Source organism: Heteronotia binoei, chromosome 15 (genome assembly GCF_032191835.1).
Source record: "Heteronotia binoei isolate CCM8104 ecotype False Entrance Well chromosome 15, APGP_CSIRO_Hbin_v1, whole genome shotgun sequence".
Lineage (NCBI taxonomy): Eukaryota > Metazoa > Chordata > Lepidosauria > Squamata > Gekkonidae > Heteronotia > Heteronotia binoei.
In genome coordinates this window covers 9,452,248-9,465,469 of record NC_083237.1, presented here as the reverse complement: position 1 = coordinate 9,465,469, position 13,222 = coordinate 9,452,248, and the positions used below count along the sequence as shown (strand labels likewise).

Below are 13,222 nucleotides of genomic sequence, written 5' to 3'. Positions count from 1 at the left end.
AGCGATTTTAGAGGTAGGAAAAGGTTGTAGGGCTGGGCAAGAGAGCGGGGCCGAGGGAGGTTGCCCATCAGCCAATACCCCCCTCCCCTCCCCCCTTAGTGCTTAAGGGCTCATAGGATCTGGCCCGAGGGACGCTCATCTTCCTTTGTGGCCATTCTTTTCATGCAGCCTCTTTGGTTGCCTTGTGTTTTAGGCGCACTTCAGATCAGCGAGTAGGTAGTGCAGTCAAAGACAGACAGTTCTGACTGGGTGTTGTATGTCAGGGAGGTTAAGTTTGTGGGGTGATAGGTGAGGCCGACTGTACAGAGGTCAAAATCAGTATAGCAGCAGAGGGGCTCGGCCATTATGACTGGTTAATGTGTAGTGGCGGAGCTGTGCCCAATCAAGGCTTGGAGTAGTATTTACTGCTCAGGTGGGAGGATGTTGGCCCGTTGTGTCGTTACAGCGATGCCCCCCCCCCTTATGAAATATCAATTTTGGGCAGTGTCAGGTAAGGCACTGGCAGAGCTGGGAGTGGAGGGGTGAAAAAATTGGAACACATTCGTTTTGAATTAGAGCCGCATCTCCGGCGGCACCAAGGGGTACACACACCCCCCGCCATACGTTGAACTAGACGGTGGCAGTCAGCAGCCTATAGGTTATGTTTGCACGTTGGTCTTTCATTGAGTGCGTTGGGGGCACGTGCGCAATGGGCGGCCCACGGGCATGATTTTTTCTGGTTTTGACTGTTTTTTTTTCTGTTTTTCAGGTGCTGGGGCTCGTAGTGGGAGATGCCGAATTCTCATCTGTGGGCACAGCATGGTTTTGGGCAGTCCACTGGGCCAGGAGATCGCCAGCGGGCACCCAGATGGGTCCCAGCGAGTGGGCGACGGTTGAGTGGCTGGGTCGCCGTGGCATACGCTGGCCGGGGATCATGTCTCTATTGTTTCATGGGAGGAGGGTGCCTCCTCCAAACATCCTGGTCATCCATCTGGGGGGTAATGACCTGGGTTGTATGAAGGGGAAGGCTCCCCCCCCCTTCTCTTTGCAGGCACAGGTGGATCTGTGTGCCATTATGCAAAGATAGCCAAAAGTCATCTTGGTTTGGCTGGTATTTTGTGCCAATAGGGTCTAGCGGTCTGCCCTGTATCCTGGGGGGATTGAATGTGCCAGACTTAAGGCCAACTGGGCCTTGCAAAAGGCCATGGAAAGGGGGGTTAGACATATTTCTTCCCCACCCGGCCATACGGGTCGAGAAAGCTGACCTGTATAGGTCGGATGGTTTTTTTCAGAAAGCTGAGGCCATGGGAGGGGAGAGGCGGCCGAGCAGAAACGAAACCAACGGGGCCCCGGGAAATAACTATTCCCCACCCCCGGGGCCCTCTGCAGGACGCCCTGCCAAGGAGCCGCTTCCAGCTAATCCCCCCTTTCCCCCCAACCGGCTCAAGAGGAAAAATTTTTGCAGCCACGACGCGTCCCCGCAGGTACGCAGACCAGCGGAGCCGAGAAAGGAGAATGGGAGGGAGGGAGAGAAGCGAACAGCACCCGATCCGGCCGACGAACGCTGAAGCCCGAACAACGCTTCTTGTCCCACAAAAGCCCGGACACAAGTGCACCAACGGAGGCGTGGCCGGGCATATAATCCCGCACCATGCCCCCACATGTCCCCGGATGAGGGAGTCTTGTTTGCCTCGCCTCCTTCCGGGGCAGCAAAAACGGCCCCTGCCCTAAGCAGCCGTAAAGCGGTGTGGGCAGGAAAGGGCCGCATTATTCTTGCCTCTTCGTTGCCCTCTAATCCTTGATGTTGTTATTTGACAGATGTCTGAATTCCTTCACCAGGCAAAGACTACCTACCTAACTAATCTCTTTGCAGTTTTTCCCTGTTTCTCTACTGTTTTCCCAAGTCTAACCCTTAGGACGTGGGAAAGACAGTTAAGTGGAGGGAAAATAAGGATTTCTGCATTTGTAGTTATCAGAGATAGTTTGAATATTGAAAAAGCAGAAGACAAAACAAAGGTATTAATTGATTTTCCACATTAACTGTTTTCTTTTGTTCAACTCGGGCCTCAAAACAATAGTGTAGCATTTAGGAGAAAAGATGCAACACAATAAGCCAACACTGGAGGCCAAGATAGAGAAAATCTCCACTGCTACCATGTATTTCCCTTTGACACTCAGATATGTTGGAACAAAACATAACCAAACACTGCAAAACATCAGCATGCTAAAGGTGATAAACTTGGCTTCATTGAAACTGTCTGGCAAGTTCCTGGCTTGGAAAGCCACAGTCAAGCTGATGAAAGAAAGAAGACCCAAGTAGCCCAAAACGCTATAAAACATGATGGCAGACCCTTCATTACATTCTGCTACAATCTCTCTATTCAAGGACTTCTTGTCTAAATGTGGGTATGGGGGAGAGGTTCCGAGCCACAACACACAAATGCCCACTTGAATAAGGGAGCAAAGAAGGATGACTGAGTTGGTCAGTCTTTTCCCCACCAATTTCCTCATGCTGGACCCTGGTTTGGTGGCCATGAATGCGACAACCACAGTGATGGTTTTGGCCAAGACACAAGAAATAGCCACTGAGAAGATGATGCCAAAAGCAGGTTGTCGGAGGAGACAGGACACCTTGGTAGGTTCTCCAAGGAACAGAAAAGAAGAAAGGAAGCAGAACAGGAGGGCAATAAGAAGGGTATAGGTGATATTCTGGTTGTTGGCTTTGACTATGGGAGTATCTCTTTGCTTAATAAAAATTCCCAACACCAATACAGTGATTAGGGAAAAAGAAAGTGCCGCTGAAGCTAAACTGATTCCTAAAGGCTCATTATAAGACAGAAAACTGATTGTCTTGGGAAAGCATTGATCTTTGTCCTTGTTTGGATATTGATCTTCTGGGCATTTTATACAATTCTCCATATCTGAAAAAGAAAAGGAAAAAAACCAATGAAAAGAGTTTTAGTAGTAACAACACATATCTGTTTCGGATCAGTTACTTTTGTGGTCTTATGTGCATGCTACTGACTTGTTGTGGTCAAAGCATTATTAGTCATTTATATTTCAACATTTACGTATGCCACTTATATTAAATTATGGGAAAGAATACTAGATTTTCCCCTGGCAAATCATGAAACAAAGACACAGTCAGGTTGCGCTCATATGATTCTGAATTTGTTGGTTATGCATGCCATTCTTAGATCAACAAGGAAAATGTCAAATATGTATTGATGACCTTGTTTCTACCTCAAAGTTCACTTTGTAAATTTGAATGGTCATATTCTATTCCTGAGTGAGTCTTGTTTCAACCCTGGGTTTGACCTTCTCTCTCTCTCTTTTAACTGCATCCCACCAAGCCTTGTTATTGCACTTGTTTTACTGGTGGTGTTCCCATTGGTTTCTTTTTATGCTCCCCTCCCCATTTACTGAACCTTATAAGGAAAGGTAGTCCCCTGTGCAAGCATCATGTCATTACCGGCCCATGGGGTGACATCACATCAGGACGTTTTCTGGGCAGACTTTTACGGGGTGGTTTGCCATTGTTTTCCCCAGTCACCTACACTTTACCCCCCAGCAAGCTCGGGTACTCATTTTATTGACCTCAGAAGAATGGAAGGCTGAGTCAACTTTGAGCCAGCTACTTGAACCCAGCTTCTGCTGGGATCGAACTCAGATTGTGAGCAGAGCTTGGACTGCAGTACTGCAGCTTACCACTCTGTGCCATGGGGCTCCTACTGAAACTTAAAAGGTAAAGGTAGTCTCCTGTGCAAGCACCAGTCGTTTCTGACTCTGGGGTGACATTGCCTTCACAAGGTTTTCACAGCAGACTTTTTATGGGGTGGTTTGCCATTGCCTTCCCCAGTCATCTACACTTTCCCCCCAGCAAGCTGGGGACTCATTGTACCGGCCTCGGAAGGATGGAAGGCTGAGTCAACCTTGAGCCAGCTACCTGAATCAGCTTCCGCTGGGATCAAACTCTGGTCGTGAGCAGAGGGCTCCGACTGTAGTACTGCAGCTTTACCACTCTGTGCCACTTATACTCACATAAAAATTGCGTTCCATCTGAATAGCATTTCCCCCCTCCCAGTTCTATGCAACTGACCCTAGTACAGTCTTCAGTTCTACCTGCAGTGGTGTTAACCTTTCACCTTGCTTCTACTGGTGCTGCGCTTTTCATATTGATGTCAACCTGATTGTCAAGGCGAGTGTAACCCTATCCAAGGCAGGGAAGCTCTCAAGTCCCTTCTCTGACTTTTTACTAACCAGAGCAATTCCATTTTATCAGAAGTAACTTTCAACTCTTTCACCTTAACCAACCCATTGTTGACTCCAAGCACATCAGCATCCTTGAAACTAAGTGGAAAAGAAAGTTAGAGCTCAGTATCACCCCTGTATTGAAAACATAGCAGCTGAAGTCTCCTTTTTAGTGGTTTCATGTAGATACAGCAAAACGTGAAACACTGTTGAAGCTGGCAAAACCTCACAGGACAACAGACATAGGGCACATTTTCATAATTTAGCATATATGCATTAATATCATGAGGTGGAATAAACAGGGTGTATCACAGTACCTACCTTTCTGGTTTGAAATCTTTCCATCAGGGCAAGGAACACAATCATAACAGCAAAATTTCTCCCCTTCTTTCTTTTGCTTCTGAGAACCAGGAAGGCAATATTCATTGCACAGTGAAATGGGCACCACCTATCCAAAAGGACAATAGGACTTTAGAACAAAAGACATAAGACCTTCTTTTTTACTGATCATGCATAGTGTGGTAACAGGGATGGAGTAAGAGACATGAATAATACATAAGAATCTCCATTAAATTTCTCTTTCATTTCTCTTTATACTTTTCTGTTATACCTCCATAAACCTGTTTGCAACTTCAATCGTAGCATGGTTTTTGTTTTTAATGTGACACATCACTGGGTGCTCAGGCAGGAAGGTAGGAAGATTCAAAAGCATCGCCTGGCTCTGGTATCCACAGAATGAATATCTGAGATCTTGTAAAACTTCATGAACAGGAGTAGATGAAGCTGCTTCATTCTGAATCAGATTACTAGTCCACCAAGGTGGTTATTGCCTAGTGTTGGTAGTCTCCAGGATCTCAGGAAGATGCATGGCCGGTCCATCCACTAGGCCAATTAGGCATTTGCCTAGGGCACCTGGCTGGGGGGGGGCACTGAATTGGGCACACCTCCCTGGTTCCCTAGGCAAATGCCCTTTTTGGTTGAGTAGCAGCTGGCTAGCTTCACTTCACCTCTATTCTGAATGGAAAGGAGATGAAGTAAACTCAGATGGCCACTGCTCAACCGTTGACTTCGTTCTGCTTCCTTTCTGATTGGAAGGGAGGCGGAGCCAAGCCAGCAGTTGCACACCGGTCGGCTGGAAGGGAGTTGAAGCAAAGCCAGCCAGCCACTGCACAACTGCTGACTTTGCTCCGCCTCCCTTCCAATCAGAAAGGAAGCAGACAAAGCCAGCAGTTACACACTGACTGGCTGGCTTTGCTTCATCTCCCTTCTGATTGGAAGGGAAGTGGAGCAAAGCCAGCAGTTGTGCACCAGATGGCTGGCTTTGCTACATCTCCTGAAGGAGGTGCAACTGCTGGCTTCACTCCAACGTCCTTCCTGGGTGCTCTCCCTACCTTACCTCACTGTGCGGGTGGTGCTGTGTGGTGCTGCAGAGGGGGGCAGCAGGGGGTGCAGTGAGTCTGCCTGGGGTGTCCACACCCTAGGGCCAGCCCTGGGCTGATGTTTTCCCCTCACCTCCTTCCTGGGGTGTCCACACCCTAGGGCCAGCCCTGGGCTGATGTTTCCCCATCACCTCCTTCCTGGCTCCTCAATTGGAGATGTCAGGGACTGAATTTAGGATCTTTTGCATGCAAAGAGAATGTCACGAGCTGGGGCTGAGTCAGGCAAAGTCCAGGGGCGGTCCAGGGTCTGCAACTGGTGAGCAAGGTGGGTCCAAGGCGCCAAAACAGAATCGTAATCCAGGTATCACAGATCAGAGGTTCCGAAGCCGAAGTCAGGGGGTCCAGAGGTCCAAGCCAAAATCAGGAATCCAAAAGCCAAAGTCAAGCGCCAGAGTGGATGCTAGGATGTCAGGTATGTGACTAGTTGCTTCCACAAAGCCTCCTCCCAAAGCCCACAGCTATATAGCCCTCTGCTGCCTGTTGCTCATTTGGGCTAATTGCTGTCTCAGAGCAGCAGCCAGGATCCTGCCGAAACTTAAGCATCCTCACACTTAGAAGGGCCAGAATCCTTTCAACACTCAGGGCTCAGGGAGCGTCTTGCTTGTGAGCGTGCCGCCCTCCTCCAATCCCTGAGGTCCCGACGAAGGCGGTCACGCACACGCGCCACCCGAGAGGGCGAGGCAGGGGGGCTTGGATCTTCTTCAGCAGGAGGCAGGGGCACTGGTGCAGGTGGCAGGGGCACAGTTCCTTCTGCAGGCTCGGCTTCTTCTGCAGGGTCCCCAGCACCCATGACAGAGAAACTGTTCCATGGAGCCACACCCCCTCCCCCAAACCTCCCTTCCTTCCCTTCTTGTTTTCAAATTTGCTGATCCCGGCACATGTGATTTCTGGAGTCTGAGTTCTGAAAATGAAATTGATTACTTAGCTCAATGGTTCATCGCACAGGAAAAAAAAGGCATTTATATACCTAGACTTATAAAAGATGTTTTTATGGCAATGGAGGCCCAAAATGGCTTAGGAGGGTCCGGTGGGGGGAAGAGATGAGAAAACAAGTACACCACACAAACTCCAGGGGTAGTTCTTGAACTCCTGGACAGCTGACATAGCATCAAGCTTTTGTTGAATTCATAGCATTTAAAAAAAAAAAAATGTGATTCCTGGTATGAGATTTGTGGTATGCGGAAGGAAAGGAACCCCTTCCTCCCCAAACTTGGAGCACCTGAACAAGTAACTAAGGCATCTCTCTGAACATCATAGAATGCTCACCTGGTTGAAGCAGCTCTGCCACAGAATTTTGTCCTCATCAATGACCAGTTCCTTTCCTTCAAAAGCGCCGGGATCCACTTTTCCAATTTTCACTTTAGCATAAGACTTGTTTGGGAATACAACCAAGTTCATGACATCAAATTCACCTCCTGTTTCCTTATCATTACTAAAAGACACTGTTTCTTCTGCTGAGTTGTTAAAACATACATGCTGAAGAAATTGATGCAGCTGAATAGGAAAAAATGGGGGGGGGGAATCTTGTGGGATTTTGAAGCCCAGGAGTATTCCTAGGACCAGCGTTCCCTCTAAGCTGAGTTAGCATGAACTAGCTCACAGATTTTTAGCCTCCAGCTCACACATTTTTGTCTTAGCTCAGGAAGGATGACCTCAGAGCACACTAATTTATGCGGGAGCTCACAACTTAAATGCCAGTAGCTCATAAAGTAGAATTTTTGCTCACCAGATTCCGCGGCTTAGATGGAACATTGCCTAGGACCCTCAATTCTCTTGAGTTCTTTTATTGGTTGGGTGGAGACTGACAAGGGGCTCAAATTTAGGAAAGAGAGAGACAATTGCACTAAAACAAAATTAGTTTATTCCATTATAAGTTTTTAGGACAGAGAGCATTTTATCAATTATAAATCGTGAAGACAGAAAGCGTAACATTTCAATTTTCAGCATATCACAATTTCATTTTTTTTAAAAAAATACTTGATTAATGCATTTATACAAACCCAAGAGGTTCAGAAAGACAGAAAATTCTGGACTGGTCAGCAATATCTCACAAAGAGCTAGCTGAGAGGAAACAAATCATTGACAATTGATACTCCCTGGACCCATAGTTTCAGTCAACATGACTGATGTAAGGAATTTTTAGCAGAAGCAAATCTTTAGTATAATTTTACTCTGCACTCATCCCATAGATAAGAAAGGATGTTCTCAAACTACTGGACAAGGATAAGTTCTGAGTTCTAACAAAAATGAGGAGCACACATTCTGGATGGGGAATATGCTTCTGGGAAGCAGTGTGTGTGAACAAGATCTTGGGGTGGGGTGGACCATAAGTTAAATATGAGCAGATGGTGTGATGCAGCAACAGAAGAGGCTAATGACATCTTGGGATGTATCAACAAAGAGACAACCTCTAAATCTCCAGTTTTCATGGTGCTTCTGGATACTGTATTGGTCAAGCCATACATGGAGTATTATGTGTGGAGGCCTCACTTCAAATACGATGTGAACAGATTGGACTAGGAGTGACAGGGATGATCTGGGGCCTGGAGTCCTAGCTTTTTGAGAAAAAGCTGAGGGGCTTGGAAATGTTCTGAAGAAGAAGAGGTGGAAGAGGAGTCTGAAGAAGACGGGGTGGAAGAGGGACATGATTGGTTTTTTGAAGTATTTGAAGAGCTGTCATAAGAGCCCCGTGGCACAGAGTGTTAAAACTGCAATACTGCAGACAATGTTCCCTCTAAGCTAAGTTAGTGTGAGCTAGCTCACAATGTTTTAGCCTCCAGCTCACACATTTTTGTTTCAGCTCAGGAAAAATGGCCCTGGAGCAAACTAACATTCTTTTCTAGCTGTCAAAATATCAATTGCTGAAAATACTTTATAGGAGCCTTGTCTTATTGTGTTTAAGCACATAAATCAATTTTAAAACATTGTAGGCACCAAGTGAAGCCATTCCTCAGTTTTCCACTTCTCCTTTCTCTGTTCAGCCCTCCCAAGCGTTGGGCTGCAGTCAGGGGAGGAATTCTTGCAGGAGCTCCTTTGCATATTAGGCCACACACACCCTTTTGTGGCCGCTCCTCCAAGAGCTTACAAGGCTCTGTTTTGTTAGCACTTGGAGGAATGACTACATCAAAGTGGACTAATATGCAAAGGACTTCCTGCTAGAATTCCACCCCGGCTGCAGTCCACAGGGGGGAGAGAACCATCTCTGAATACAAAAACTCCATTCTCAGACTGCATCATCCCCCTCCCCGCAGCTGCTCCTCCAGGCTGAGCCCATCTCGGAGGAGCAGCCAAACCAGAGAAGGGGAGGGCGGAGGCAGGCCAGGAGCATGGCAAGCCACGAATCCAGGCCCTTCTAGGACCCGGACTCGCGGCTCGCCATGCTCCTTGCCCGCCTCCACCCCCCCATTCCAACCCAGAGGCGAGCGGAGCGCGTGACGCCGCCACGCTGCCCCCCCTGGCAGCTGCTCCTCCAAGATGGGCCCAGCCTGAGCCCATCTCGGAGGAGAAGCCACGGCAGCGCAGCAACGTCGCCCGCTCCGAGACCGGGCGGCTCACCACGCTCCCCGGCGCCGTTTCCCCCCCTCCCCCTAGCTCCACCCCAGTGTCTCCTGGCTCCACCCCCAAAGTCTCCTGGCTCCACCCCCAAAGTCCCCAGATATTTTTAAAATGGGACTTGGCAACCCTACCCTGGACCCCCTTTTTTGTCATCATTTATGGACTGAGTTAACTCTGGCCTAGTGTCAAAGATGCAGAACTCTTATTGTTATGAACTTATATTGTGTGTACACAGGCAAACTGCTTCTGTGGACATTCAGTGATAAGCAGAAAACATTGGGTATAAGAACTGACTCAATATGGACATTAATAACAAATATCCGCTTGCCTACTGTCTATAGGCAGTGGATCCTGTGCGATCTTAAGCATCTGGCATTTGGGCCAGCTTCCATAAGAACATTTCACTCTGTGGGGTCAAGCAGCAAGCACCCCAGCTTAGCTTATTTATTCATGCCATTGCTGTGACTGGGCATCCCCCTGTATAGAAGGATTCCAGATCAGGCTTCCCCAAGGAGCTGCCAAGCCATGCAACTACACTTCTGCCCAAGGAAGATAGCATCTAAGAGCAGCTTTCCGCAGAAGCCATGATGGAAGGGATTCTGAATCCATCTTCTTGCTCAGCAGCCATGAAGGTAAAGCAGGAGAGTCACATTCCCAAGGTGGGTCAATGCAGGTGCAGATGGAGTAGCCCACAGCTGAACAAAAGGCTTTTATTATGACACCTACACACGACAAAGGTTTGTTCTTATCAGCCATTGAGAAGACCGCAGGGCACAAAGGAGAAGTCCAAGAAAGTGACTGTTAAGCCCATCATGCAGAACAACTTCATTGTGTTTGCTCTGGTGTTACAGTAGATTAACAATGTGGCTCTAAATTGACCAATTTCTTTTCTTTGTTTCAGGTAGCTTTTCAATAGTTGAGCCCATCAAGGCCCACTAATCCTGTCAAGCCCCTGGGAGCCTCCCCCTGTCCACCCTTTTTGGTGACATAGGAGTCACATGTCACTGCAGTGTCATAGGTCACCTGACCTACTTGTCACACACCACATGACCTCATTACCTGAGGGCAGAAATCAGGTTCTATCAAGGCCAGCACGTGGCAGTTCAGTATGTCTTGTCTTACCCTACCACGGACTTGCACACCCAAACTCTGTTTGGGCCACTCTCCACCTTCATGCCTTCTGCTTCAAGGCTCCATGGACCAGGTCGTATCACCCCCTCCCACCTTTGCAATGTTCATAAATGTCTCTATATGTTTCATCTCTATTTTTCCCGGCTCTTGTATGTGTGTGTTTGATTGTTCATGTGTGACTGTATCTGTGCTTTTTATATATTTTCTATGTAAACATTTTTATTTTAAAATATATTTAGTCTGGAGTCTTCTTCATGAAAACTGCACCTCCGTAAATAGGTAAAAAATCTCTCCTATGCTCTGCCAGGGTCTCCTGCTAATCCCCCCATCTAAAGAGGAGATCCACAGCGATTTCCCTAACAGTGTTCCCTGTTAAATATGCAAAATCACAGATATCCTGGGAAAAATACTATCTGTGGGCTGTCTTCCAGATAACTCAGTTTTGGTCACCATGGATGTAAAGTCTCTACAGATTCATTTATTTAGTTCATTTATACCATGTCTTTCACCCCAATAGGAAATAAAGGTTATGGTGGTGGTGGTGGTGATATTGGATTTATATCCTGCCCTCCACTCTGGTCTATATTATTGCCCCCTCCTCCATCTTATCCTCACAACAATCCTGTGAGGTAGATTAGGATCTGAGGGTGTGGCTGGCTTAAATTCACCCAGCAAGCTTCCACGGCACAAATGAAGATTCAAACCCAGGTCTCCCAGTTATGAAAATTAGCTTTAAAAAGCTTGAATGGATGATGAGAATAACAGGGCCTTGGTTTCCAAACATTTCTGTGAAGGTCACACAAAATTAAATCAATTTTCTGGGTGAAATATCCTACACTCTCATCCACCACGGGTAAGAGCCCAACTCACATCCATCCCCTCCAAGAAAGTTAAGGTGCACAGTTACTAAATTTCTACATCAATTTGTGTTGTAGAAAGCCTCATGCACTGACATGTTAATTACAATACAGACGTTGCACTGGGAAGGTATTACCTGCCAAGGCTGGAGATCATGAAGGCCATCTCCTTGGCAACCGCCCTTCGTTACTTTGTGGTTGGAGCAGGATAAATGCATGTCATGCAGACCATGTGCTATGGCATAGACTGCGTTATAGATGCTGTAGCTGTGGCCACTCATCTGCATTTCAAAAAGAGGTGCAGGAAGACTCTCCAGCTTCTCCTCCCCAGTACAGGTTCCATCACTCTGAGATGATTCTTGGGAATCGGGAAGTAGACAGTCAAATGCTTGTTCCCAGAAATCCTTGAGAAAACTATTTTCTGCTATCCGATATGGTTTTATATTTTGAAGAAATGTCTGGAATGCTGGTAGCACTTGTGAGTGAATTGAGAAGAAGATTGTACCCTGGAAGAATTCAAAACCCCAGAACCTTTGTACGCCCGCTATTGCAAAATCAACCTGAGCTGTCATAATCCACACCCTTCTAAATGAAGTATTTTCCAGTAGTTCGTGATAACCTATGTGTAGAAATGAGGTCAATGCAATAATGGTCATAGTTTCTCCATAGAGGATTAATGTATTGGCTTTGCTGTTTACCAAAGCTTGATGAACACCTGAAAATAAATATGTAGCATCAACAAGGGAATCCCAGCGGCCTTGGCCTCCAAACATTTCTGTGAAGGCCACACAAATTTGATGCTGGAAAAGCAAAGGCTCCATTTCCCGGATGAAATGTTCTCCGCTATCATCGGTCATGGCAAAGAGCCCGACCCATGTCCATCCAAAGTGCTGAAGTAACTGGACAATCCCTGTGTACTGATGGGCTTCATTGGGAACCATGCGGAAAAAGGAAGGGGACTTAGCGTTCTCCCTGTCCGCTGGGGGAAATGATCCGTATGTGAGCTAAAAGGAAACAAAGAGAAATTTTGGAAATGTATTATCAGGCTCATCTGTTCCTCGTTACTGATGAATGCTCTGAAAGCAAGAGTGCAATTTCTGAGTAATGGCTATTGGGGGCAGTAAGGGGGGAATCTACTCAATCATCTTGTATTGCATTTCAACGTCACCCCAGAGTCGGAAACGACTGGTGCTTGCACAGGGGATCTTTTCTTTCCTTTCCATATATCCTACTCTCAAAGAGGTTTCCATTTGATTTCATTTCTTTGTCCCCCAGACAATTTTTCCCAGTGATATCCTTCTGTACTTCTGAGCCACTCCTAGTAAAAAAAGCATTTACGACAAAATTGCTCATTAATCTATGTACCAACCCACCTGTGGGATCTTATAGAGGGCTAGAATGTCCGCCATCTGGAAGGAGGCATCAGATCCAAGTCCCCCTATGTTGGCCATTAGATTTTTTTGATGGTCACAGGCATAATTTGGGAAATATCTATGGCATTTATAGAGCAGATCCAGAGTGCTGCGGTAGGTCATCTTGTGATCTTTGTAAGCGTCATAGATGTGGAAGCCGAGGGTGACATTAGGCAAGATCTTGGGATCCATGTTGATCTCATCTACAGCAAAGGCCAAGGCCAATGGGTGCCTGTAAAATTTGGTTGCCATGCTTCAAAAAGAAATAAGTGCTTTTTGCAACATTTCATGTAATGACACTTTAATATGTTTCCCCCCCCCCCCAAAAAAAAGGCAATTAGAGCTCTATAAGCACACACTTCCATTTTACTGAGTTGTTGTTTACCTTGACTTCCAGAAAGCTTTTGATAATAATAATAATAATAATAAATACAGTTGTAATTTAAAAATAAAACAATAAAACAAAGTTCCTCATCAAAGTTCCTCATCAAAGACTCCTTAGTAAGCTCAAGAGTCATGGAGTAAAAGGACAAGTCCTCTTGTGGATCAAAAACTGGTTAATTAATAGGAAACAGAGAGTGAGTATAAATGGGCAATT

General features: G+C 46.5%; 1 protein-coding gene across 1 annotated transcript; it reads right to left on the bottom strand.

The window, feature by feature from the left end:
- Positions 1 to 1,998: 1,998 nt before the first annotated feature.
- Positions 1,999 to 12,876, bottom strand: LOC132584679 (vomeronasal type-2 receptor 26-like). Its single transcript, XM_060256579.1, has 5 exons — positions 12,586 to 12,876; positions 11,350 to 12,216; positions 6,936 to 7,163; positions 4,552 to 4,678; positions 1,999 to 2,900 (listed from the first exon to the last, which is right to left on the bottom strand). The coding sequence occupies exons 1-5, from the start codon at positions 12,874 to 12,876 to the stop codon at positions 1,999 to 2,001; spliced, it is 2,415 nt and encodes an 804-aa protein (XP_060112562.1).
- Positions 12,877 to 13,222: the final 346 nt, after the last annotated feature.

What these genes read in the sequence shown, in the direction of transcription:
- LOC132584679 (XM_060256579.1), bottom strand. Translation starts at nt 12,876, where the DNA reads ATGGCAACCAAATTTTACAGGCACCCATTGGCCTTGGCCTTTGCTGTA. An exon ending in GGCAGAGCTGCTTCAACCAG is followed by an intron (nt 4,679 to 6,935) that starts GTGAGCATTCTA and finishes CCTTTTGGATAG; the next exon opens with GTGGTGCCCATTTCACTGTG. An exon ending in AAAGATTTCAAACCAGAAAG is followed by an intron (nt 2,901 to 4,551) that starts GTAGGTACTGTG and finishes TTTCTTTTTCAG; the next exon opens with ATATGGAGAATTGTATAAAA.